At 54.4% G+C, this 27,745-nt stretch overlaps 1 protein-coding gene across 2 annotated transcripts; it reads right to left on the bottom strand.

Annotated features, from left to right (window-relative positions):
- Nucleotides 1-497: 497 nt before the first annotated feature.
- Nucleotides 498-27,555, bottom strand: CARNS1 (carnosine synthase 1). Of its 2 annotated transcripts, XM_090032195.1 has the most exons (11): nt 27,291-27,555; nt 23,516-23,672; nt 19,375-19,393; nt 18,424-18,676; nt 17,957-18,046; nt 12,159-12,646; nt 11,672-11,870; nt 10,937-11,022; nt 9,726-9,957; nt 6,218-6,486; nt 498-3,844 (listed from the first exon to the last, which is right to left on the bottom strand). In XM_090032195.1, exons 3-11 carry the CDS (start codon nt 19,375-19,377, stop codon nt 2,609-2,611), a joined length of 2,856 nt encoding a protein of 951 aa, XP_089888321.1. In that variant the 5' UTR covers nt 19,378-19,393; nt 23,516-23,672; nt 27,291-27,555; the 3' UTR covers nt 498-2,608. The 2 variants fall into 2 exon arrangements, with proteins under 2 accessions (XP_089888321.1, XP_089888322.1); XM_090032196.1 differs by lacking the exon at nt 23,516-23,672.
- Nucleotides 27,556-27,745: the final 190 nt, after the last annotated feature.

Raw genomic sequence — 27,745 nt, 5'->3', positions numbered from 1 at the left:
ACATACACCCTCAGAGCACCTCACCCACATAACAGATGAGGCCCCCAAGGGCTGAGTTGTGAACAAAGGCCCAGAGAGGCAGGCCCTTTCCCAACCAGGGGGAGGCCAATGGTACATAGGGAGCACCCTCCCCAAAGCTGGCAGGATCAGAGCCCCCAGAGTACCTGGGGCTTAGCAGCACCAGCATGGGGAAGGGCATCCCTCCAATGGGTAGGGCACCGGAGGAAGCCAGTCTCCACCATGCCTGCTGCTGCCCCTCCGGAAAGATGCTCCAGGATGGGAGATATAGAGCTGGGGGGCTCTAAGAGCCCCAGGGGACTGGAGACAGGTGCTGGGGCTCCTTTGTAAACAGTGGATCTGGAGGAGAGAGGCCACTGACAGTGCCTCTTGAGTTTTCAGCAGATCCTGGATCCTTCTGCCTCTCCATCTTCCTTCTCTTCTGGATCTGCCTTTGGCCCCTGGCAGCCCAGGTGTGAATAATGCTTCATGGACCCACCTCCTTTCACACGGCTTTTTATTGGGGAGGGACTACTTTGTCCACCCGCCTCAAGCTGCTGCTGGTTAGAGGCAGCAGAAGGACAATAGAGGTGGGAGGTGTCACAAGGTCTCTGGGCCAGGCTGACTTAAGGACAGGTCCACCCTGGCACCTGTCCTTGGGCTCCATGGAGACACCAATGATGGACTCCCACCCTCCTCCAGCCGTCTTGGCTCAGGGTCTCTGCCCCCTTTAAGACAGCACAAACTTCTGGATGCTCCTCCTCTCAGTTGATGATGTCATCACTTGCTAGTGACCTCATCATCTCTTGCTCTCACCGTGATGGCATGTTCTGGGGGAGGCAGCAGGAGCATGTGAGCTTTTAGAGTGGCAGAGACGCCAAACCAGTTTCCAATACAGACCCGTTCTCCTCTGCTTGGTTGCTTTGGTGCTGTCACAGGGGACACTAGGTGTACTAGCTGGTTATTGGAGTTGTTGATTTGTTACTGTAGGGTCACTCAGGTGGCATACGTGGATTTGGTATTGTCGGGTCCATTAAGGTTGTTACTGTAGGACAAGGCATGAGTTGTTATTCTAGTCATTGGGGAAGTCTGTGATTCTTTGTTATTGTAGGACTACTTTAGGGCACTAGTTCATTACCGGACCGTCAGCTGGGGGTGCTGGTGCTGCAGCCACAGGTTGGTTATTGTAGGGTCACTATGACAGCACGTGTTGGTTTCTTATTATAAGGTCCCAATAGGGGACAATTTTGCTACTGTATAGTTACTGAGGATGTGGGGGCTGGCTTGTTAGTGAGGGTCACTCAGGCTTGTAGTTCATTATTGTATGGTCACTTAGGGGCACTCCAGCTGTGTGCATTCATTTTTAATTGCGTTGGGGCTGCCCACTCTGTGCTTTGTAGGGACACACATACTGGTTTTTGCTGTTGTCCCATCACTCAGGTCACTGGGACTGGTAGCACTGGGCTCTTATCACTGGATTGCTCTGGCACTCTGCAGTTGGCCTGTTATATCCAGGTTGCACTGGCACTGGGTTTTTACTGCAGGGTCACTCTGGAGCCATTATTGCTCTAGGCTGCACTTACTGGTTAGCATGCCCTTTAGCACTCCTGAGCACTGTTTGTTTTTTTTATTGCAGGCTCATGCTGGGCACTAGGTGTTCTGGTTTGTTTATATAGGGTCTCTCATGGGCACTGGGGCTGGACAAGCTGGCTTATTTGGAGGGTTGCTCTGAAGTCCCTGATATTGCCCTGGACAGTGCTGGCTCCTCAGTGTGTCAAGGGGCACACGTTCATGCCAGGCTGGCTCTCTGGCTGGCTGAACTAGGATTGCCAGCTCCCTGGGTTATCCAGCATCCCAGTTGGGGATGTTTTGGAGGCTGAGGAGAGGTGCAGGGGGTGGTTAGTGGGGTCAAAGCTGGGACACAGTGTGGGCTCCTTTGGTAGAGCAGGGCATAGACAAACACAGGGAAGGCTGCACACAGGGCAGTTAGTGTGTGTGTAGGTAGGCTAATGAGCATAGAGGGCTTTGCATATCGTGGCAATGAGGCTGGGGCTTTGGGTGGGCTGTTACTGTAGGGTCACTGGCAGCCTGAAGTCTCCACACGTGAAGACTCCAAGCCCAGATCCCAAACCTCCAGCCAGGGCCAGATGAAGCTTCTATCCCAGGCTGGTGCAGGAGGGTCTGTGCCCCATGAGCCCATCTCAGAGCTGTCAGGCATGGTCTTCATGGCACCCAGGAGCCAACAGAGGAACAGATGTGACTGGGGCAGGTAGCAGTGACAGAGGTGATTATGGACAGGGAAGGACTCCCTGCTGAGGAGGATGCTCCTGAGGGTGGGACAGGACAGCTGGGAGTTAGGGGGACCTGATGGGGGAGCAGGATGCACGTTGTGTGGCTGCAATCCCACCAGCCAAACACCACCTCCCAGGGGCTGGGGGAGAGATGATAGGATATTAGGTGGCAGGGGAGAGCCACATAACACAAGCCATGGGGCCCTCACTGTGGGGGAGAGGAGGGGAGAGGGAGAGACACTGGGGATGGAGGGTCAGGGGCTCATAAAGGCCTTGCTGTGGCCTGGCTCTGCCCCCCATCCCCAGGGGCTCCCCAGGGGCTATTTGAAGTGGGAGAGGAAGTGTGCCACCGGGTACTGGGGCGAGTCAATGCCCAGGGCCTGGCAGATGCTCAGCACCTTGAGGCAGGCTTCTTGGCGGCTAGGGCCACCACAGGCCACATTGCAGTAGGGCTCCTCATACTCTCTGGAGATGAGCTTGTCATCCAGAAGGTTGAGGCGAACAACACCGCCCTCGTGCAGGGCCTGCAGCGTCTCCAGACTGGCAGTAGACTTGAGAGCCTGCATGTGCTGTGACACTACACACATGACTCCCACCAGGTGAGTGCGGGGCTGGGACCAGGTGGGAAGCAACGGTGCCACGCCACACGCTACCATGACTGCAGCCAGCATGATGTCCACGCCGAAGACCTCACGGATCCAGTCGCGCAGGTAGAAGCCACCCATGCGGGGGTTGATCTCGATGAGTTTGGGCCCAGCTGCCGTCAGCTTGAGCTCCACATTGAAGACGCCATCAGTGAGGCCGCAACCGAGGCAGCACTGGTAGGCAGCGCGCACCAGCTGGGCCTCACGATCAGGTGGCAGGCAGGTGGGCATGCTGGCTGCTGTCTCCGTGAAGCAGGGCACACGTGTGGGCCCGTTGTCAGACACAAAGGCAGCCAACATACGCCCCTCAAAGATGACCAGGTCAACGTCGTGCTCTGTGCCTGACACGTACTCCATGAGCAGCATGGCATTGCCCCAGCCCAGCCCAATGCCTGGGTGGTCGGTGTCTTCCCGCAGATCCTGGGAGATCTTCTCAAAGTGCAGGTGGCACTGCTGGGCATCCTCCACCAACTTGACACCCACAGCACCTGCCCCATACTCCAGCTTCATGACACCTGGGAAGGACAGGTGGTGGGCAGCTCGCTCCACATCAGCCTGGCTCTCCAGATGCCAGCAGGGTACGGCATAGACAGCAGCGGAGGGCCAGCCCCCAGGGGCATCTTTGCGCCGGCGCAGCAGGTGCTGATGGGTGCGGCTCTTTTGCTTGGCCACCCGCATGGCAGCTGTGGGGCTGCAGCGCAGGCCCAGCTGCTCACACACCAGAGCTGTCAGCACCATGCAGTCATCCCAGTAGGAGAGGCAGCCGTCAAGGTGCAGGCCCCGCTCCTGCACTAGCTCTACCACGCGCTGGGCGTGCTCTTCATCTCGCTTGTGGTCCGTGCTGTCGTAGTGGATGAAGGTCTGCACCAGCTGGGAGGCAAAGTGGTTGGGATCCGACTCCACCAGATGAATCTGGAGTAAAGATGGGGTGGGGGAGGGAAGGGAGTACAGAAACAGAGGAGGGTACAGGGAGAAACATAGACACACACACATACACGCGCACACACGCACACACACACACACACACGAGAGAAGTGGGAAGATGCAAAGAGGAGGGGGAGATCAAGCAGGGGTCACTAATGTGGAGGTGGGAAAGCCCCCCCCCTCCCCCCTTGCTGCCACTGCAAAATGGGATGGTCCTTGAGCATCCACATCCCACTGTATATGTATTATGTGGCAGAGGGAGGAATAATGGAGCATTCCCCTCCCAGCTGTGCTCCAGGCATGGGGCAGATAGTAGAGTCAACAGCCTGGCCTTGTGCGTTGCCCCATCATGCAGTGGGGATGGAAGGATCCATGTGCATCCAGACCCAAGCAATCCATGCATGTCCCAGCCCAGTGATGAAGGTGGGGGGAGAAGAATTGAGCAATCCGCACACTGCGGCACCACTGCCCAGGAGGATGGGATAGTCCAAGCCATGGGTCCATTTCTGGCTGGATTCCAAGAGTGGGGAAGTAGAATGTGACACCTGGGTGTTGCGGGAGGAGACTGGAATGACCCACTTGTGGCCAAAGAAAGGAGGAAAATGGAAAGCCTGGGATGGGGGGGGAATCAAAGGGCTCACTCAGGCCATAGACCCACATGGGGAGACCCCTCGTTCTGTGCGGCACTCCTGGCCCTCAGTGGGGAGGTGACAGCCTGTTCCATGAAAGCTGTTCCATGAAAGGGGTGGGAGGGTCATGAGGCAGTCCACTCAAGCCCACACCTTAGAGGAGAGGAGGGGCCCCCAGTGTGCTACCCAGAGCTGGCACAGTGGAGTCAAAGGCCACAGGGCTGCCAGGGGTGGCTGCTAGCCCCCACCCCTCTGAGCTGAGCCCGCTTGTTTGGGTCCCATGCTTTTGGTCCTGATGGAGCTGCGAACCGGCCCTATGAAGGTGTGCTAATTCTCTCCAATAATTGCAAGGCCAATGTGCGTTGATTCTGGAGTACAATGAAAGTGGTATCACATGGGGCTGATGCCCTGATAGCCCAGCAATGGGGAGTCTGTAAGTTGCTCCCCGCTGCACTGGGTTGTTCACTCTGGTTACTAGCACTCTCACCATTCTTAACTCTTTTGCTGCTTATGCTTTGGCAAAAATACCTTGCCACTCCAGGATTGCAGTTGCAGGAGAGGCAGCATTTTGTCACCTCTACCCCATTCCTGTGGTGCTGGAGATGGGTCAGGCCACAAGTCACTAGGCCCTACAGGAAAAGTGAAGCTGGGTCTGGGATACAGACCATTCCATTATGGTTTGTCACAGGTTAGCATCCCAAGGCTAGGAGGAGTGGGAGCCCCATGGAGGTCCTCAAGGCCTGGTTCTCCATTCTGCCTGGAGTCAAGCACTCATGTCCCTTCCCTAAATCCCTTCCCACCACCCCTGCCCTTTCTGTCCTCCATCCTTCCAGCTCCTAAAGCCCTATCCCAGCAGCATTTTCTCCCTCCTCCCCACATGCCAAGATAGCTCCAAAGCTCACTGAGGTACAAGCACTGGGCAACATGATGGGCAGTCAGCAGGTGCAGCTGGGGCCAAGACCATGTATCCCTTCCCAGCAATTTAAAAAGAGCCACAGATCTCAAGTCAAATTCCTGGCTGGCAGAGGGAAAGGCATGTGCCAGTTACCCAGGACTGAGTGCCAGAGACTGGGGCTGATGGGAGGGAAGATGTTAGGGGCAGAGTTAAGGGTATTTTCCATTATGGGTGTTCCTGGTTTATCCTCTTGCCTGTTCCCATCCCCCTTAATAGTAGAGGGATCTGAGCTGTGACAGAGATGAAGCAACCCCCTGTGCAGATGAGCAACCATGGATAATGCAGCTAATGCTTCAGGCTTTTCCTTCCCAGGGGCAGGGGCAGGGCCAAGCTGTTCAGGTCCAGGTGGCCTGGGAAAGTTGGAGCTTCAGGGAGCCCCACTTGCCACCTGCATCTACCCCAGGTCCCTCAGAGCCTTGCCCAGACCCAAGGTCAGGAGAAATGAGGTAAATGCTCACCCGGGGAGAAACAGTTTCCCTTTGAGCCAGAACTTGGGCTGTGCTAAGGCAGCCCTGCTGTGAAAGGTTAGGGGGAAGGGGGGTTTCTATCCAGCTGGGATGTGGGAGAGAAGGCATCCCCATGGCTGGGATGTAGGGAGGAGCCCCCCACAGCAGGCATCCACCTCCACTCTCCCCTGTTGCAGGCCATGTCACGCTGGCAGGGTCCCTCTGGGAGCTGCTATGGAGAGCCATGTCCCTTGGCCCTTCTCCGTGCTGGGGGTAATAATGGGGGCGAGGGCTGCGCCGGGCAGCCTAGGGCCGGGTTTCCGCATCTTACTTTTAGCCCGTATTCCCTGGCCGCCTCCCAGACGAATTTTTTGCTGACTCCTCCAGCCCCGATCACCAGCACGTGCTTGCCCTCCATGAGGTGGCACTGCGCACGCCGCAACATCGTCTCCACCAGGGGCTGGGACGACCCTCTCGGCACCCCCACTGCCTGGCCCATGGACTCAAAGAGAGCACAGGTCTCAAGGCACAGCTGAGAGTTCATCTCCAGGGCCACCAGCTGCAGCACCTCTTCTGACGAGGTCAGCAGAAAATCCACGCCTGCAAGAGAAATGGTGGCATCAAAGCAACAGTCACGAGCGTATGTGAAATGGTGGCACATGGCATAGAGGTGGGACCCCTCCCCAGCCCCTGATGAGAGACCCTGATGGGGAACAGGAGGGCTTGATCCATTAGGCAAATTAATACACTCTGACTTGCTATGGAACTCTCAAGGAACTGGAAGATGAAGTAGCTGAGCTGCTCTTAAAATACATACCCTTGACATCTGGTTGCTGCACCAGAAGGAAGTCAGCACTATACAAAACACAAAGGATCCTGGTAATGTAGCCCTGAGTGGCTATCCCAGGAGAAATGGATTGGAATGATAATTAAAAGCAGAATGATAAAATTAGATTTTATCATAGCAAAACCATCAACTTCTGCAAAGGAAAAAAGAAACATGCCATGCTAATCTAGCAGAATTCCTTGTATGCATCTACAAAAAAAGGTCCAACAAAAACTGACTGAGGTAATTTACTTGGACGTTTCCAAAGGATTTTGAAAAAAACCCCTGAGAAAGGAAAGAAATAAATAGTCATGAGAGGCAAAGCATCATGGTGGTTCAAGATACTGGCTTGGAGATAGTGAGACAAGGAGTAGGAAGAAATAGCATAAGGGTGCTGTGAGGTTCCATATTACGGTAGTTTAGTTACTATAGTGTTGAAAAGTGGAAAGCCATCAAGGTGTCCTTGCTCCACAGTTATACAGAGACCCTGGTAAAGGCAGTGGCTGTGCCAAGCACTTCTAGGAAAGGAGAAACAATTACGCCTGCCTGTTTGTAGCCATCTCCATCCGATAAAGAAGGGGTCATCCAAGGTCCATGGCAAGTGAAAGCTAGAGTGTGAGCACAAGCGGTTCTCTGCTTACAAATGCAGGGACTAGGGGACTGGTTTTGCAGGCTGTAGGCTGTTACAGGCAGAAACCTAGAGGTGTAAATAGACAACTTATTTGACATGGGTTTGACCCAGATCTAAACAGGCACAGTACCATCATTCACAGGTCACCCTTCCAAGCTGCACTGTTGCTCTTCTGCTAGTAGGAAACCAGTAAGACCACACACCCTGGCTGGCTTGCCTCTGCAATGATGCACAATAGCTTTACAGACACACATAGCCATGTCCTGCGAGAAAGCCTTAGCACATTTTATCCTGTGTACTTCAGAGGGACTTGAAGCAGGGCAAGAGACTTGTAGGATCCCACAAGCAAAGACTTTCAATTACTGGGACAACTGCCATGTCTATTTACAGCATAAGAGAAGGAGCTGTGACAAAGACTTAGAGGAAGCAGAGACACAGAGCTTCTCGGACACGAGGCTCACTGGAATGGCAGACATGGGGATTTCTGAAAAGGAAAGTGCCTGCTGCTAATTTGCTTCTTCTGTGTCCAGTAGAACAGGACTTTGTTTCCATTCTTAGTAAATAAACAAAGTTACACCAGAATGCACCAAACCTACCAATTTCTTATCCAAAATTAAACAACCCCATAAGGCCTTGAATACTGACTAACTGCTTGGGACAAAAGACAAATGGACTGAGGTGGCACAGGGGGATAACAGCTTGGGGAGCAATATCCACTGAAGACTCCCAGGGCCAGATCCTGTGCCACCTATTCAATGCCTAAGCACAATCGTATTCCACCCTGCTGAAAAAACGTTTAGGTGCCTACCTTTGTAACAAGCCAACAACTCAGCCAAAAAACTTAATCAATAAATGTAGGGAACAGGAGAAAGAACCCCTCCACTTCTTGAATGAACTATTTTTCAAGGACTCAAGGAGGGTGGAATATGAAAATACTTAGGCACCTAACAGGTGGAACTGGCTCTGGCCCCAGCTTCCTTTGGTTAGTTCAGAGGAAGGACAACAGTGAAAAACTATGAAGGAACAGAAGCAACCTTGGACAACAGGCAGCTGCCTTACAACAGATGGATATGTTCAACCATAGTTGCAGTGGAATGCATTTGTGATGCTCTTTACCTAAGGTAACTACAAGCACTTAGGAAAGACACCCGGAGCAATGTTGTGGCTAGCTGGCAAGAAAAAGAATCTGCTCCTTATATGGGTACAGCAGTGGTTCTCAACCTTTTTAGACTCCAGTAACCCCTCAGTGGACTCAAAACACCCTTCAGAAAAGGTCAGCTCTTAGTTTTCATTTGTTTTTTGACTATGGAAAAAAAAATAAGAGTGATTCTTCAGTTACAAAGAACTCAGAAAGCCTACGGCAGATCAGAATGTTTTTAATGGGTTCCAATTTGAAATCTCTGGCTTTATCTTGCAAATCATGTGTAGGTATTTGCATGCCCTGGCTGAGAATTGCTGGGCTACAATCAAACAAGCCCCTGAAGCTATTGGAGTATATGAGGAATAAGATGGAGACTATGAATACATGTCTATAGTCAATGGCATGGTCTCCCACAATGTGCAATACCAGCCAAGCCATCAGTAGCGGGGCAGGAGGTGGCATTCATAGGTAGTGACAACCATGGCCAAATAATTGGAAAAGCTCTCAAGAGACTGTGGAAAGGAGGGGGAAGCATAGTAAATAATAAATGCAGTACAGATGGTGAATCTGGGATCATCCCTTCCTTTTCTCTCATTATACACACACACAAAGGAGACTAAAAATGGCCAGTCCATAACAGATGAAGGACATGATGTCCCATGTGCCCTATGGGACTCCTTGCTAAAAGATCTCACTGAGATCAAGAACTCAGCAGAATGTTTAGAAAGATAACTGAGCATTTGTATAATACCACCTTGCTCTCTGACAGCTTTTCCTTGGGTTTCTGTAAAGGAAGCCAATGTCTGTCTTATACAGGTAGAGAAAGCAGGGCAGAGGATAAGGAAGTGATTTATCCCTGCTCTCCTGACAGGCTAGCAGCAGAGCTGGGTACTGAGCTCAGATCCTCAGTGCCGTGCCTATCCACAAGGACACATTACCTGAAGATGCCCATGGATTTTGCAACCCTCTAGAGCTACACTGAAGGAGAAATACTAGTTTGGCTTTGAGGTGCCACTGGTGGACAGGCCTGGGGGAGTGGCCTTCCCTGGGGGCAGCTTATTTCAGAGTTGCCCAGTAAGGGGCAGCTTGCACCTTCTCCTGAAGCAGCAGGTCCTGGCACTGCTGGAGAAAAGATAATGGGCTAGATGGGTCCCCATGTCCAGCTGGATGATTCTAAAGCACCCCATCAATCTGTGATGTCCTCTAAATGGTCAAAGGGGACGAGTGACAGGGCAGCTCACCAATCACATCAGTCTGGGTCCTACGGCCCCCCCGTTGTTCCACTGAGAGCTCTGCCTCCATTTCCATGAAGGCCCTCATAGCAGCCTCGGCCTTCTGCTTGATCTGGGCACGGATAGCTGTCATTTGGGCCCCGTCGGTCATGCCCCACTCCTGCAGGCTGCTCTCCAAGCTCTGGGGCACCGTTGCTTGGTGCTTCAGGGGCTTATCAGCCCGCCCCATACCACACACCACCTGGGGAGGGAGAGGGGGACAAAACCCAAAACCATAAACACCTATGCCTCTCCACCACTGACCATGCCCAGTGCTCCTGTGATGTCATCAAACCAAATGACTTCACAGCTACCCAGTCTGATGCTTTGCTTGCCTCACCCTTCCAGGACCCTGACTGGCTGCAGCTCTTTCCTCCCACTCAGGAAGTGGGATGTATCATATACACAGATGAGGGGGCAGAGAAAGGAGCTGTATTAACCAAACAGCGGGGGCAAGTGCAAGACCAATGATACTCATCCTGGTGCCCTTGACAGATAAGCCAGAGATGGCAGAGCAAAAAGGCATAAACAGCCCCTCCCACTAACTGGCTTGGGTGCAATGGTCATCTCAGATCCCAAGCAGCAGGAAGCAGCAGGATTATTGTCCACCACACTAAACATTCTTGACAAAGTTGTGGGGAAGACCCTGGATCCTGTTCTCCAGCTCTCTGCACCAGCTACTTGCTCTGCCCTGGGTCCAGCTCAGAGTTGGCACACCCCAGAGACCAAAGGCTGCATATATCATGTATTCTCTTCCCCTACAACATCCAAGTCTCCACTTCCATGGGACAGGATCTGATCCATGTGCTCTGGGATGAAAAGTCCTGCATACTAGGTGGAAAAAAATCCTAGGAGGAAAAGTTGGCACCCAGGGGGTGCCAGCTCCAAATGCCACACCCAGGGCAGGGTCCCCCAACCACCACGGCGGCAGCAGAAGGATGGTGACTAGGTGCGGCCCCTCTGGCCACAGTCCTAGAACTCCTGCCCCTTTTGAAATCTCTGGAGCTGGCCCGTCCAAGCCTGGTCCTTCCCCAGCCCATTCACCATCCCTGGTCAAAGTCTGAGTGGGACGGGGTCACTGGCTCCTTCTCCCCCCAGTTCAGGGCATTCGGGGGGTGGTACAAAAGGCTCAGACAGCTGCAGAGATAAGGAGGGGCATGTGTTCTGGGCTGCCCCGTTACCTTGGTCAGCAGAGGCTGGTCTGCCCAGGATCTGCAGACGACTGTGCAGATCCGGATCGCCAGGTTGGGCCTCGGAGATGTGCTGCCTGGGAGGGGCGAGGGGTGAGAGGTGGGAGGGGGAGGGGAAGGGGGCAGGAAGGGGGTTAGAGGACAGATGGAGGGAAGATAAGAGAGGGTAAAAGAAGAGAGAGAGGGAGATGGGGGAGGGGAGGGGAAGGAAAGAAGGGAAGGGATGGCAGGGACAGAAGAGAAAAGAGTGAAAAGCAGAGGAATGGAGGAACGGAGGAGGCGGGAGGTAGCAGGAGATGGAGAGAAGCAGCGAGGGGGGCAGAGAAAGAAATGGTGTCGGGTTTCATGCAAACTTGCCGCACAGGGCGGCCTCCTCTGCCTTGAGGGATCCAAAGTTTCAAAGATGGCAGCGGCCCCCGCTTCTCCAAAGGATTCTGGGATTCCAACATGGCAGCCACCCCTCTTTGTCCCATGGTTTTCAAGGTGCCAGTATGGAAGCCACCCCCTGCCCTGGAGGATTCGGGGATTGCAATATGGCAGGCAAACCTCTCCCAAGCCACCTCCCAAGCCACCAGCAACTTGCAAGCCAGTTCTCCCCAAGGGGTGCCAGCTCCAAATGCCACACTCAGGGCAGGGTCCCCCAGCCACCACGGCGGCAGCATGGGGGTGGACTAGGCATGAGCCCCTCTGGTCACAGAAGCAGGGGGCAGCTCTGGTGTCTCTTACACAAGGAGCTGCTGTCAGGGCTGCTGAACTGGGTGAAGCGGGCGGTAGGAATGAAGGCCTCCACTAAGGCGCTCTCCTCCTCCTCCAGGGTCTCCAGGAGCACCAGCACAGCCTGCAGCACAGCAGCCTGCTCCGCTTTGATGTGGAAGCTCACTGTGTGCGCCCCGCTCCAGCGCCAGCCCGATGGCTTCACCACTACCTGCAAGGGGAATAAAGGCACTCAGCAAAAAGGCCAGGGCTGTACTCCCCTCCCTGACCCTTTCTTCCTGGATGGGGTCCACTCCTGCTGTTCCCTGGCATCCTCTGGGCTGGCTCTGGGGCTGCCCCCTCCCTCCCATCTCTACCTGTGGGACCCTTTGCTCATCCCTCCCCCCCCCAAAGTCCTCTATTGCATGCCCCGCCGACTTGGTTGAAAGGTCCCCTATGCCAACTGCCTGCTCTGACGTAGTCAAAAAGCCCGCTCCCCATACTAGGAGCCCTCCCTCACCTGACTGTAGGGCTCCATGGCACCGCCCTGCAGGAAGGCACCGATCTCCTCCTGCACAAGGTTCTCCTGGCCCTCCTTTCCGCTCAGCTCCACCACGTGCAAGGAGCGCTGGGCAGCAAGGCCCTGCAGGAGCTGTGGGCGCTGGAAGGTGAAGGCCAGGGTGGGCGGCACCCCGACCTGTGCCCGTGCATCCAGCAGCTGGCGTGTCAGCAGCTTGTCCTCCAGCAGGCGGGCCAGCTCCCCCGAGCCCCCCGTGGGACAGTCCAGGTCACGGGCCAGCTCCCCTGCTGATTGCTCGTGCTCTTTGCAGGGCCCGAAGGAGCCCGTGAAGTAGGTGACACGGCGCGGGGGCGAAAACTCTTCCAGGAATGTGCGCCCACCCTGCTCGAAGGAGATGGCCTTGGAGACCAGCAGCGATGACTCCCCAGGGCGCAATAATGACGGCACCTTGGAGAGCCAGCAGGGGGACAGGCACAGCAGCATGCTACCTGGTGGAGCAGGGAGATGGGCAGTGTTACATCACCATTCAGCCACCATGACATCACTGAACACCACCAACATTCACTTCCCCCCTCCTCCCCAGCACATGCGTGCATCTCACTTCACAAACTAGGCAGCTACTGTCTTGATTTCTGCTAGAGACTAAATCCTGCTGGCAATGTCCCAATGTGGAGCTAGGGGGAGATGGAAAGTGCATTTAGATGGGGGGGCTCTCCCCTGGCCCCTCTGCCCCAGGGCAGTGCTACGGAGCACTGCGCTATTGCCAGAGGCACCATCTTACCCAGACACAGAGCAACTCCTTCTTGCTCTCAGACGACCCGCACGGGCACAGCCCTGTTCCAGCACAGTCACATTTCAATCCCTCTATTGCACCTAAGCTGTGGTCAGGCACCATCTTCTGCCCCAGCCCTCCTCCTCTCTACATGCTGTTGCTGCAGGGTGGTGATATCAGCCGCTGATCCCACCTTAGAGGTGGCTGCATTGCTTGTCAGGCACTTGCATAAAAGCCCTTGGAGTCAGGCCAGGCCTTCACTCGCTGATTAATCCGATTAATCGCCTGGTTGGGTTCCCCAGCTGAGCTCCTGACCAGGCCAAGGCTTTCTGTCCTGCTGCTAGAAGGGCAAAGGAATTGGACACAGGAAGGACTCAGCCTGGGGCCAAGGGAAACTGGAGCTGCTGGGCTTCAGTTACCTACAGCCAGGGCCTGGAGCCAGGCGGGGAGAGTGCCAGGAGCACGAACAACTGCTGTGCAGAGAGACAGACAGCCCCCATGCCTGGGCTTGGCTCAAGCCTGCCAGCTCTGAGACCTGAAGGGGACAAGGTCATGCTGGGGGACACACTCCAATCTCTGCAGCTGCTCGAGGCCATGCAAGGATGATGGAGGAGCAACCCCGCATACACCCACGCTACAGCAGAGCCAAAGAGGCTGGCATATCAACCAGCAAAGCCAGACTTGGGCATCCCTACACTGTCCCTGCCCCACTCCTCTAGCAGCCCATCCCCCTCTGCCCTGCCCATTTCCCTCTAGTCTCTCCTCCCACACCCCTATCCACCTGCTCTTCTTCCAGCCCATGTCCCCAGATACCAACCCATGTCTTTCCACCTCTGCCCATCCCCATCTCCCCCCCACCAGCCAATGCCTCTCCTCACCCTTTAACCCTCTGGCCCTTCAGGAAGGGAGTCTGTGCAGCTCCCACTCCAGGCTGAGACCAGGAGCTCCCAGCCTCTCTCCAGGCTCTACCTCACGTCCCCCAAACCAGGGCTAGTGGGGGCCAGAAACAGGAAAGGGTCTTGTACTTGGCTAACGGGATGAGGCCCCTCAAAACACAGTCCCATCCCATATGAAGATCTCCTCCCTCCCCTCTGCAGAATAGAAAATCCTGAAACAGGAAACAAAGGAAACAGGTGCCGATGCCAAGGCTTAAAGCCACAGAGCTCAGACAGCAGGAAGGAGGCCAGGGCGGGGAGGTAGGGAAGAAGCTCCTCTCCTAGCAGAGGGCTGTTCAACTGCAGGGAAACATTTTGCATAAGGGAGATATGTCAGAGTTCATAAAAACCATTTGAGGGGGCAAAGGGGAACCTGGGCTCCTCTGAGGCCTGAAGCCCAGACAGTTTCCTCATGCTCTGGTGTACTGAGGCAGGGAGAGATGCATGGGGGCTCCAGCATGCTCTAGAGTAGCACATTATTTGGGCCAGGGAGAGTACAGGGAGATATGCTTGAGCCCTTGGAGGCCTGAGTCCTTGGGCTCCCACTGCCCCACAACCCCAGAGGTAGGCAGTAAACCAGAGTGCCCACAGCAGCCTGGCAAGTGCCCAGCAGGGAAAGCCCTACCAGGGCTAGGTGCCCCACCCCAAGGACCTCTCCCCAGACTCCCTCCTCCAGTCCCACTCACACCAATGCACCCCCAGCCTCCTCTGCAAGGCCCCACAAGCCCTCCCTCCTCCTGCTCCCCCTTGTCCTTATCATATTCACACTCCCTATTCCCTACTCCTGCCCCCACCAGAGGCACTGATCATCCCTACCCCTCTGGGGTCTTGGGCTGCCTCCCTCTTTCGTTGCCCCATATTCCTGTCCCATTTATCTGCCTCCCCAAATGGCACTTGTGATGCTCCTCTTGTTCTTGCCTCCTTTCTCCTCACTCGGCCTTTAAGACCAGCTGCATCCTCCTTCCTGCCCCCACAGTCTGGGTGCCAGCAGGTCAGGGAGGGAAGGGGGGTCATGGACTGCAGAGGACAAACAGACCCCCCTGTTCCCAGTGTCATGCTGAGCTCCCCAGCTATGTTCCCCCCACCTTCCCATACACACTTCAGTCTGTGGCAGCAATGGCAAGGGGAATCATTCTCAGTCCTGGCAACCCCTGGGCTTAAGCACATTCAGCTGCCCTGTCAGAAAGGAGCGTGCTAAGTGCAAATGGAACAGAGCTGCTGAATTTAGTCCCTCCTGAGGCCATGCAGGAGTTTGAGGCTTGTAACTTGACTGATGTGGGGCAGGTTTTCACTGGGATGCCTAAGGATAAGTTCCTGGCAGCAGGGCAACCCCATTGCCACCTTGCAAGCTTCTGCTGCAGCACAGGAAGACATGGGAAATCCTGACTAAAATACTCAGACCTGTTTGCTATGCCCGTGGGATGGTGGGGTAGGCCTACCAGGAAAACTATTAAGCCTCCCTTGATTACAGGGAGGCCGGGAGATGCATACCAACTGATTACTGAGGACAGCAAATGAAAAAACAGGGATGGGAATGAAGGTCACAGGATGATAAGAGGGCTCCAAGGGGGTACACCAAGCAAATAAGACTGGCCAGCACCCAGGGCCTCTCAAACGTATCCAAGCCAGTGGACGCCTTCCAGTAAAACTCTGCCTGGAGACATGTGCAAAGGAGTGACAGGAAGACAGTCTCATAGGATGCCTGTACATGAGCCTGAAGGCTGCTCTGATGTGCTGTAATTACAGCATGTCAGAGCAGGCTTAATTAATTAAGTCTGCTGGAGCGTGGTAATTACTGCACTCCAGCCAGCCTCCATGTCTCGTGTATCAGCATCCTTGCACTTCAGAATGGTGGTGGGGGCACTTTAACTAAAGCTAATTCAATGAGCTTTAGATAAAGCACCCCCCGCCACCATTTTGAAGCACAGGGATGTGGATACACCAGATGCTCCAGGCACTTTCATTAGAGCCACTCTAATTAAAATGCTCCCCGCTCCTGGAGCACATGTAAAAATTCACATATAGTCACTCAGGTTTCCCTGGCTAGGGTCTTCTCCCTGTTTGGGTAGATGTACAGTTTCACCAAAGGCAAGAGGAGCTGAAATAGTCAGAAGAATGCTGTGAACAATGATTCTTCCAGTCTCATTGTTGGAATAGGGCACAGCTGACTTCTGATTAAACTTCCCCCTTGCTTGATTAAATTTTTTACGTTACAGGCCCTTGGTGGCACCTACTCCACCTGTAACAAAAACTCTTGCAAAAGCACAGAAGTAGGTGTTAGTTCAGAGTTTGCAAGCATCTCTCAGGTTCCAATGTCTGTCTTTAAGCATGTTCTTACCCTAAACCGTTCCCCTTCTCCAACCCAACCTCTTACCCCAACCCCCTTGCCAGCCCTAACTTGGCCCTTCAAGATGGGCCACCCTCAGTGGGTATTATACCCTGCTACCTCATCCAGCCTTCACTCCACTCCTTACAGCTGTCTGCCAACACCCAGGTTTAACTGGGGATAGGTCAGAGGTTAATGGTTAGAGTAGATGCACTATTTCTCAACTTAAGCATTTGAGGGTTAGCTTCCCTGAAGCTTTCCACTTCCCCATTAAAATGCTGGAAAATCAACACTGTGATGTTCCAATAATGTTTCAGTCAGCAGTATCTATTAAATGTGCATTCACAGCAAGAGACATTATGAGCCAGATTTTATTCAACTTATTAAGTGAATAAGGTGATTTAGGATCACATTTAGGTATCTATTCCACTCCGTTTGAGTCCCTGCTAAACCATTACTATAACAGATCGGCAGGTCTCCCTCCTCCTCCTTGGTCCTGTATTGAGTCATAGTCTTAAGGGTAAGATGACAGTGTGTTATAAAAGTAGTTGCATGAATGGATCTTCAGGGACTTGAACAGGGTGGAATAGAATTGCACTTAGGTTCTTAAGTTAAAATCACATGGCTAATAGGCAGAACAGGATCTAGCTCTTTTGTTTTTCTTGTAACCTGGGAATTTCCTCCTTTATTTATTTTGTTTTATGAAAGAAGAAAATGGCCCCTTGAGCATCATTTCTGCTTCTTCCTTGCTGGCCATAAGTGCTGATTATGTGTCTAGGGAATGTGGTAATGGGGAAGGAAAACGTAGCACCCTTTTTAATTGGATGTATGGATGGGGGGGTGTGCAGGGGCCTACAGGCCACACACATATACACGCACATATGTTTTGGTGTAAAAGAGAAATAAAATTGGTTTATAAGATTTGCTGACTGGATGCAAGACGGGGGGGATTGAGGGGCGTCTTCTGCCCCCTTGCTGTCCAGAGGGTGGGGTGTAATGAGGGGCTGTACAGATACCAGGTCAGCGGACAATTAAAGGGAGCTATTTGGTGTGGAGAAGCATGTTTGGCTCTGCTCCAACCCTGTTTTCAACAGAGACCCAGTGCTCTCTCAGCCCTTGTGGGGCCTCCTGCCACAGGGGAATAGTCCTAGCTCTCTGCCTCCCCGCAGCACTATGGAACCCTCACGCACTATAAGCTCTGGATCCTCTTGGCTCCAGCTGGCCTAACAGAGGCTCAGAGCCAAAGGACATGCTCCGGCTGCCCTTGGCCTGCATATTAATCCACCTCAGCAAATAGTCCCCCCAGCTGCTCAGAGCAAGGGCAGAAAAAAGAGTGGCTGCCTCCTGTTGTAAGGACCCCCCACCAACCACCCTATTAACTCAGTCTCTTGCTGAAGAAAGCAGGGCAGAGAAGTGACAAGAGCTCTTTCTAATAGTCTTCTTCCCTCTTACTGTCTGGAGAGCAGCGCATACCAAGCTGGGGATCTAGTAAAATCACTCGGATCTGGTTCCCATGAGTCAATCCAGCAGCTTTAAGCGAGTCCAAGCCAAGGGCTTGGCAACAGAGAGAGCCCCACCAAGGACACCCTGGCTCTGTCTTAGGATGGCTACAGCCAAGCCAGTCCTGGGAACTGGGGAATATGGGATGCTGAGCCTCATGCCGCCTTCATCAGGATAGGGCCAGAGAATGGAGAGTACTGTCCCCAGCACACAGGCAGGGGTGCTGAGGCACAAGGCCCTAGCACACTGACGACCCAGCACCCACCTGGGCACTGGGAGCCACCCTCCAGCAGGACAGACAGGTATGAGGTGGGGGACCCTAGGATGCAGATGGTCACTTCCGTGGAGCTGAACCCTAAGACAGACAAGAAAGGGGTTAAACACATGAGCCCTCCACTCCCAGCCACACCCTGCCCTCAGCCTTGCCCACCCTGCCTTCCCACTCCCCACCTGTTCAATCCCCAGCCCTGGCTTCCCTGCCACAGCATCTAGACCTGTTTTCCCTTCCCTTAGCCTTAAACCAGCCCCACCCTGTCCCTGCCTGACATCTGGTCACATATAGTAGTACTGGAGGACACCTTGATACCCACCACACATCCTTCCCTAGCAAGGTCCCTGTCCCATCCCTGCCCTAGGAGGACCATAGAAAGACCTCTCTGCAGGGCAGCCCTGAGTACTCGGGGCACAGTGGAGGAGCTGTGGACCCCCAGAGGATGGGGTGGAGGCATGCACCTGTACGGGGCTCCTTCGTGCGGTCAGTGGTCTCAGGCAGCCCCTCCTGCTGAAGCATGCCCTGCAGCAGGTCATAGTAGTAGGCAGTACAGGCACGAGCATGGCTGTCCTCAGGTGAGATCTTGCAATCCAGAGACACATCCCGCCGCCAGTGTGGGCACAGAGAGCCGATGGATGGCAGAGGCCCCTGCTCAGCCCAATCCAGTTCTTTCAGGATTAGGGGCTGGTCCGCATTGATCTGGTCCAGAGACAGCTGTATCCAAGGGGGTGGGAGAGAGAGGGATGCCCTGACCACTCAGAAAGCAAGAGATCTGTTGATCTGGAGGGGAATGGGGGCATGTGTGGAGGAGGGAGTTCATGCCCTGGGGTGTGGGGGTCTGAGAGTGCAGTCCTCCATTGCTGATACCCTGAAGCACAGGTCCTGCTGGGCTGGGAGGGTGTGCACAGGACCCATACTGGGGCGGAGAGGGGAGGGGAGTGGGGGAAAGTGCCAGCAGGTCCAGCTCATGGCACAGGGGTCAGGGATTGGGCACGTGTCAGTTTAAACAAAGAGGCTGTTCTGCAGAGGGGTCACGTGGGGCAGGCACTAAGCTGCTTGGAGCAAGCTCATAAATAGATCACGCTCTGGAGTCATTCAATTTTAGGGGAGGCAAGGCAGGGCTGGGGGGGTGGGGTAGGAGGAGTGACAGACTGTTCTGCCTTGTGTTGGAGCACTCCCCTCTTCCCCGCCTCACAGCCCATCCAATGCTTTGAAACAGCTGTGGCCAGCCAGGATCCCACTGTGATCTCCCTATGGCACTGCCCCATTGGCACTATTGCTAGGAGAGAGCCAGCTGATCATGGCCAGCTGAAGAAGGTGCCCAAGGGACTGGGGAAAATCACCTTCCGCCTGTAGGGAGAGGGAGGGCCTCTTGAAGGGGGAGGAAGGGAAAAAGAGTGGGTCAGACTCACCATCCTGCCAGTGAAGAGGCTGCAAGAGGAAAGAGCGAGAGATGCTGGTTACAGGTTTCAATGGGGAGCATGATCTGTCCTTTCCTTGACACTCACCCATGGGGGGCACCAGTAGTGTTTGGCCCCCTCCTTCCCTACTCAGTCACTGAGTGCCTCCATGGGGCTTAGTTATCCCTGCTGGGCGTGCCTGGGTGGCATCAATGCATGGCATCCTGAGCTCCTCCAGATCAGGAGTGGGATTAATCTTACCCTTGGCCTAATTCCCCAAGTCCCAGCCAGCACAGTCCTAATACACCCTAGTTCTAGCAGCAGCCCTCCTTACTCCATAGATATGGGGCTCCCTGCCCTGAGGCACGCAGTGCAGAGAAACCAGATGGGGACACAGGGAGCGCAGCCCCCATGCCCTTCAGTACAGGGGACCCAGGAGTCCAAGGGGCAGCAGCTTCACACCCTCCTGCACAGGCATCATTCCCCTGGCAGCAGCACTGCACTAGGGATTTATAGGGTGTGAGCTCCAGGACATGGCTCACACCCCCTGGGACCATCCTCCTCCCCAACAGAGATGAGAGAACCAGCACAATGGTACACCTGTGCGGGAAGAAGGTTAAACCCAGTACCATCAAGGGCAGGTGCATAGAGAAAGGAGGGCTGCACCTAGAACCACTTGCCCGTCTCTCTGCTAGCTGTCTAAGCAGGGCCACTAATGCCCTCAGCAACGCTCTCCTCCCATGAGCAAAGACAGGGTTACCATCAGTCCCACAATGGATGGGGAACTGAGACACAAGGCCACAGAGAACATCAGTGACAGAGGCAGACAGACAAACTAGGAGTCCTGGCTTCCAACCCCACTTTTATACACACACACACATATTGGAAAATGTTTCAGGTTCCAGGTCAAATCAACCAGATCAGTCTGAATCCTTTTGACTGAGCAAAACTCAATCATTCAAACATCATATGTGGCGCTGCAACCGGCAAGTATCCTCTACCCCAGACTTTTCAGCCTGGGGCTTCAGATGCTTCCAAATCCATCAGCAGACATCCTGTGTGCAGGTCCAAGCCTGGAGGCTTGGGATTCACATGCCCCTGAGTCTCACTTGCCCTCAGCCAACAGCCTCAGGAGCAAGCTAGGGAGGAGTCCCTCACTTCCATAAAGTAGGCATGTAGCCGATAGCCGAGATCCTCCAAATGGAAGCTGGCCAGTGGAAAGCTAATTACAAAGACTCTTGTAGGGTGTCCTGCTGTCTACAGTGCATTTGGACAGGGGTGCACCCTCCACTACACAATGCCATTAAAATCCATTTTGGCTTGGGCATCAGACCAGTGCAATTACACTTGATCTTAGCTCACAAGACACCAATCCCTTTTTTTCTTTTTAAAGAGAATTTTTCATGTTCCAATCCAAATCAATTCCAAATTTGTGAATCAGTCAAGAACCTTAAGTGGCCCTACTACCGGCAAACATCCTCCCTGCCACCTGGGGCTTCAGATATTTCCAAATACTTTGGCAAACATCCTACGTGCAGGCCCAATCCTGGAGGCTTGAGGTTCAGATGCCCCTGAGTTTTGCTTGCCTTCAGCCATAAGGCCCCTGGGGGCAAACTAGGGAGGAGAATCCCATTTCCAAAAAGTAGGTATAAGGCCAAGATCTTCCCTCTCAAGCAGCAAGTGGAAGGTTAACTATACATTATGTCCATGGGTACTACCCCATGCCAGAAAAGTGGCCATCCCTGGATGTGACTAGGAAAACCACCTTAGTGATCACGGTGTTTCCTCTGCCAGGTAAGAGGCCAACCCACTGCTTCAATTCCCCACACCCCACTCCCTTCCCCATGGTTGAGAACAGGACTCAAGAGTCATGGCTCCCACCCCCCACTCCCCTCCCAAAGCTGGAAATGGAACTCAGGAGTATTGGGCCTTTGTCCCCAGGCCTTCCCGCCCTCCAGCAAGGCAGGAGTAGCACCTGCTCCCTCTCAACCTCTTCTGCATCAGCAGTGGGGGTCAGCTAGGATCTGTCCCAGTGCATCTCCACACAGCATCCTCAAAGGCCCCTAAGCCCCAGCCCCTTTTCAGCCTGTCTGTAGAGCTGTGGAACAGCCCACTGCCACACCCCAGAGTCAGCTGCATTTTGGCTTTGGAGGAAGAATCCTCTCTTTAGCCTGGAAAAGCGCAGGCTCAGGGGTGATCTGATGGCCACCTATAAGTTTATCAGGGGTGACCACCAGGATCTGGGGGAACATCTGTTCACCAGAGCGCCCCAAGGGATGACGAGGTCGAACGGTCACAAACTCCTGCAAAACCGTTTCAGGCTGGACATAAGGAAGAATTTCTTTACTGTCCGAGCCCCCAAGGTCTGGAACAGTCTGCCATTGGAGGTGGTTCAAGCACCTACACTGAACACCTTCAAGAGTAAATTGGATGCTTATCTTGCTGGGATCCTATGACCCCAGCTGACTTCCTGCCCTTTGGGCAGGGGGCTGGACTCGATGATCTCCCGAGGTCCCTTCCAGCCCTAATGTCTATGAAATCTATATGTACAGCAGCAGGGCTCCAAATCACAGTGCCAGGCGAGATACCCTTGTCATCTGTACACTGCATCTGAATAGTAAGGTGGGGGAGGGCACAAGCTGGGCATCCATGTGGCGCTGATGAAGGCAGCTGGTCACAGGGGGTTCCATGTGCAGGACTGAAGTGACCCTGTCCCCAGTGATGGGATTAGCAGGGACATACAGCTCAGCTCTGGTGGGGCGTGGTGTGGGAAAAAAAAAATAATCTTGTTAATGGGCACCTCTTCTTTTTCCTCCCTGCCTCTCCTCTCCCCTCCCTTCCCCTTCCCTCCTTGTATCCAACTATTTGGCTCCTTTCTGTCCAAAGAAAAAGACTAGGAGAGGCTGGGGGGCATGTGGGGAAGGCACATTGCCCCACTTCCCCATGGACCCACCCATAACAGGAAGTGGGGAGGATGCAGACAGATGGGTTCTGGGCTCCCCAGACCTGCCCTGAGCTCACAGCAATGGGATTTTTGGCCTGTTGCCTGTGGTGACCCTGCCCTCCACATCCCTGCCTCTCTCACTGTGCCCACCATGCTCCATGCTCTGTCATGCCCTGCCCCCAAAGCCTTTGCCACCAGTAGAACCCCAGTGACTGCTTTCAACCCCACCCTGTACTTGATACCCATACCCTCCACACACATACACTGGGCAGGGGCCTGGCAGGGTGGCCTGGGACCCAAGCCCAGCTTGGTCGCCTCAAGGCAAGACCCCGGTGCCATGCTTCTTGGGCAGGGAGTGAGGACAGAATGGGAATCTTGAAGGACCTCAGTTTGCTTGCAGGATGGCTGTCCTCTCCCTGTAGGCACCAAGCAGCTTTGGGGTAACTACTGTGATCATCAGTGCTGCAGCTGGCACTCCAGGGATTGGCAAGGTGTGGGGAGGAATGGTATACTGCCGTGGAGATGCCAATCATGGAGAGCTAGGGGAGTCTGAACAGGAAAGCCCCCTCAAAAAAAGGGAACCTTTGCAAGCCTGGTTGAGGGGAAATGAGGGAGGGCAACTCGGTATGTCCCAGAGTACCCAGGGCTGCAGGATAGGTCAGATCTTAGCTCATCTGTGGGCTGTGTATGGGGTCTAGAGCAAGAGGCCCTGTTCCCTGGCTGGGTCCTAGGAGGACCCTGCATCTGGGTGGTCCCCAGCTAAGACTTGTTCACCATAGCCCATAGGCCCAACCCCTCATGGGGGTAAAGCCAAATCAGCAACCACTTGGCCTTCCTAATCAACTGCCCATTGAACATGTTGCAAAAGAGCTCCAGCCTCACATCACTCCCTTCCCTCACCATACAGAAGCTTCTGTGGCCCCCTGAGGGGGTGTTCACATCACACTTTGACAAGGGCACATGAGAAGCCCCCTTCCCTCCCAGCCTAGGCTAGGGGGGGTTTCAGCAGAAGTCAGTCTCTAGTAACTGCCTGATCTGGGATCGGAGGCAGTGGGGAAGAAATGACAGAAGCAAGGGATGGCTTTAGGCTCCAGTGCTGAGGCAGGACACATGGCCTCCATTCCTGCTCTGCCACTGACTTCCCACATGGCCATGGGCACTCCATCCAGCCTCAGTCCCCCACCTGCCGCCTGGAGATAATGTTCCTACCTTTGGTGCAGTTGTCTGAGTAGCTTCTTCAGGGTGGGGGTGGGGATCTGTCTCTCACTCTTGCACCCGTGCTGCGCCCAGAACCAGGAGGCCGGATCTCAGTTCCTCTGGGTCTGTGTCACAGCCAGTACGACAGGGCCCCGAGATGGGAGAGGACCTGTAGGTGCCACATGACACATACATCCAACCAGCCAGTCAGCGACCCAGGGCAGCTTTTGGGTTGTTCTTCAGAGAACAGCTGAATCTGGGGACCAAGCTGGCACTGACAAGTTATTTAAGGAGCCCCCAGTTTGGAACTGGAAGTTAAGGTTTTCCTAGGCAGGCAGGAATTCACTTCAGAACAGCCCAACATGAGGTACACAGTAAAGTCACTGACTTCAAAGCAAACACACTGGCATCACCACCCACCTCTGAGCTGGGGGTTGAAGCCAGGGCCAGGACCTGGCCTCCCTTTAGGATTATAAAGGTTGCCAAGATTCATAGATGTTAGGGTCAGAAGGGACCTCAGTAGGTCTTTGAGGCTGACCCCCTGCCCTGGGCAGGAAAGAACACTGGGGTCAGATGACCCCAGCTAGGTGCTTGTCCAGTCTCCTCTTGAAGACACACCAACGTAGGGGAGAGCACCACCTCCCTTGGCAGCCCACTCCAGATTTTGGCAACCCTAATCATGAAGTTCTTTCTAACGTCCAACCTAAATCTGCTCTCCGTCAATTTGTAGCCATTGTTCGTAGTTACTCCAAGTAGTGCCTGGGCAGGATGATCCAGGACAGCACGGCCCAAGGAGAACGGTGTGTGAAGACCTAGTCGCTAATCAGGAACAGCCTCAAGGGACAAACAGGCAGACAGACAGACCCATCTCAAGTGCCCCCTCCAGTTTCATGGAGAAGGGACATGTGTGTTTCCAGCTGTTAATGTGACCCAGAAAAAAAAATCCCCACAGGTGACCCGAGTATATGGGTACTCCGAGAGTCAGGCAGGATACAGCAGCTCTCCACCTTGCCGACCTTCCCAAGGTGCCACCTGAGTTGCTCAACAGTCAACTGTTCACTGCTGATCAGAGGGTACAAGAAAACATGTCAGTGATTCTCAACCAGGGTGCCATGGAGTACCTTTCAAGGGTGCCATGAGGTGCCACACAGTGTTAGCATTGCTAGGTATGTGCAAAAATGATTCATAAGATAAACCCAAAGATTGCAGATAGGAAGCTGTAGCATTAAAAACATTCTGCCCTGCTGTGATCTTTCTGAGCTCTTTGCAACAGAAGAATTACTCTATTCTTTTACTGTAGTCAGAAAACAAGTGAAAACTAACAGCCAGGATTGGCTGAGAGGTACCTTGAGTCTCATGAGAGGTGCCTCAAGTCTATAAAGGTTGAGAACCACTGGCATGTTTGATGGGTTTGCACCAAAGGCAGATGAGGTGGAAACCTCAAAGAGCACATGGCAGGATTGTGGGGCCTTCCTCACAGGAGTACATCCCTCAGCATCCAAAGATTGCTGGGTCAAGTGGTGGCAGTGGTTAAAACAGGTTGATTTCTACCCACTACCGCTCTCTGCTCCTTCCAGCCCCCGTTCTGGGCTCCCTAAGCTCCCATTTTGCCCCCACTGGCCTTTGAGGGTTTTCTGTCACTCTTAGCTACGTGGGGACCGGAGCATTGGAGTTACAGGTTACAATGATACATCGTCCCAGTTGTGGTTTTGCTTGCAGTTGACACAGATGAAGTCACTCAATGACCTCACTGTGCTGCCTGCCAGTAAGTAGCCTCCTCTGGGCAGCAATTGTGCCTGTGTGCAGGCACACCGGGGCAAGCAACACATACAGCAAGCACACAGAGCACGCAGGTGTGCACCCAGCAGGCAGAAGAGCCACCCACCCCCATGTCACTGCGACCTCTACGTACACATGACACTGAAGTTCAGCAGAGGGGGACACCAGCCCTAAATGAACAGCAGTAAGGGCACCAAATCAGGCAGTGCTGTGGCATGGGGACAAGGGGCTGGATCTCCAGCAGATGTAAATCAGCAACGCTTCCCTGGAAGCAATGCAGATTTGCTCCAGTCACAACCCTGACCCATAGCATGGGTAGCAAAACTACCTGCCAGCACTGACTCCTGGGAAGCCTCGGTCATGGGCTCCAATGAACCCAGGGTAATTTATATCTGCCAGGGACCTGTTCTGCACAGGACTCAGCCTAGTTTTCCCAGTGGAACAGTCCCCCTCTCCCCACACACTCCCCGTGGCTGTGCCACCAGGGACATGGCAGAGGTTGGTAGCGTCTCCAACCACAGCAGGGGATCTGGCCTGTGTAAATGACTGCTCTGGGTCCTGATGACAGAGGCCAGGGTACCCCTGCCCCTTCCCCCCACACCTAGCTCTGCAGAGCTGCCAGCCAGCACCTCTCTGGGCTTACTGTTCTCAGCTGCCCCCAGCAGCCAGCCCCAGCCCAGGTGGGCACAGCTGCTCCTAGCAGGGCCAGACCCCTACCCGCAGGCCAGGGGTTTGGGTCTTCTTTACCAGCTGGGACCAGCCTGGGGACAGAGAGATGCACTCACTGTCACAGCCATGGGCTGGGGATCGCTCTGACTCACTCATACACCCCAAAGGTACACACAGGCACAACCCTGCAGACACGCCTTCACATCTGCCCCAGTGACAAACAGCCACAGGTACATCTAGCAACATGCATGTCTGTGGGGACGTATGTCCCCACAAACACATGCATGCAATGCACACTCACATGCAACACTCACCCAGACTGCACACACACACACGCATCTGTAAAAATACATCCAGCACATACACTTGTATGATAACAAACAAACCACCACAGTGGCGCACACAAATTCATACATATACCCCTGTGACCAAGCAAAAGTGCAGAGTCCATGCAGGGAAACACGTGCCCAAGGACACACATGCACACAGGAATACATACCTCAACAATGCGTGTCCAGTAACACCTACACCCAGGAACGTACAGAGGGACACACATCTTCACTGACACACATACAACTCTTGCACACCCCATCCAGTGGGACACACAAACGTATACCAAGAATGCACACCTCCCTCTTGCATACCCATTTCTAAAACACCCCCCCCAGCATGCACACCCCCCCTCCTCTCACACCCCCAACCTGCTGGAGAAACACACACAAGTATACACCTCCCTTGCACACTCTTGTCCAATGGGACACACACTTCTAGCACACCATAACAAGCATGCACACCCCACTCCATAGTTTCATAGTTTGTAGGGTCAGAAGGGACTTGAGCAGATCATTGAGTCCGACCCCCTGCCATGGCAGGAAAGAGTGCTGGGGTCAAATGACCCCAGCAAGGTGTACATCTAGCCATGTGTACACTTGCACACCCTTATCTGGTGGGACACACACCTCACACCCTTGCCCCCACCCAATGGCAAACAGACATGCACCAAGCATATATACACACCCAGTTCCAGCGACACACACACACACATCATCTTCACACACCCAGGTCCAGTAGTGAACGCACACACACGCCCAAGCATGCACACACACCACCTTCACACACCCAGGTCCAGTAGTGAACGCACACACACGCCCAAGCATGCACGCATCACCTGCACACATCCAGGTCCAGCAGCGTGCTAACACCCCCCCCACACCCGCCCATCCAGCGGTAGGCGTATACACACCGATCGTGTTTGCACACACACACGTCCCCCCGCCCCGCAGCGCCACACGGCGGGCGCCCCGGCCCCCGGCCCTGGCACACGCGGGCTCCCCCCTACCTTCCCGGGCAGCGGCTGCGGCCGGCGGCGATGGTCTGTCGGCGGGGGCGGGGGCGGCGGAGGCGGCGGCGCGGCGGTGCCCGGGGATTAGGGCAGGCGGGTTTTATATAGCACCGCAGCCGCGGGGGGAGGGGGCGCGGGTCCCGGGCCAGGAGTGGGCGGGGTGAGTCCCGGGGAGCGAGTGTGCAAGGGGAAGGGAGTGGGAGGTCCAGGGAGGAGTGTGCAAGACCGGGGGGAGTGGGAGTCCTAAACAGGAAGTGTGCAAAGGACCGGAGGGGGGAGTATGTGCAAAGGGGAGAGCGGGAGCGTGTGTTTGTCCCAGGGAGGGAGCGTGCAAGGGGGAAAGAGTGTGAGCTCTAGGGAGGGAGTGTGCAAAAGGCAGGGGGCGGGGGGCTATGTGTGCCCCAGGGAGTGTGCAAAAGCAGGGAGTATGTGAGCCCCAGGGAGGGAGTGTG

Source organism: Crocodylus siamensis, chromosome 2 (genome assembly GCF_052110815.1).
Source record: "Crocodylus siamensis isolate JL-2025a chromosome 2, ASM5211081v1, whole genome shotgun sequence".
NCBI lineage: Eukaryota > Metazoa > Chordata > Crocodylia > Crocodylidae > Crocodylus > Crocodylus siamensis.
The sequence above is the reverse complement of the archived record's forward strand: the minus strand, read 5'-3'. Positions and strand labels throughout refer to the sequence as shown.

Excerpts from the sequence above, each read along its gene's own strand:
- CARNS1 (XM_090032195.1), bottom strand. Across the intron at positions 12,647-17,956 it reads GGGTGGCTCCCAGTGCCCAG|GTAGCATGCTGCTGTGCCTG; the intron begins GTGGGTGCTGGG and ends CTGCTCCACCAG. Across the intron at positions 6,487-9,725 it reads GACCCAGACTGATGTGATTG|GCGTGGATTTTCTGCTGACC; the intron begins GTGAGCTGCCCT and ends TTTCTCTTGCAG.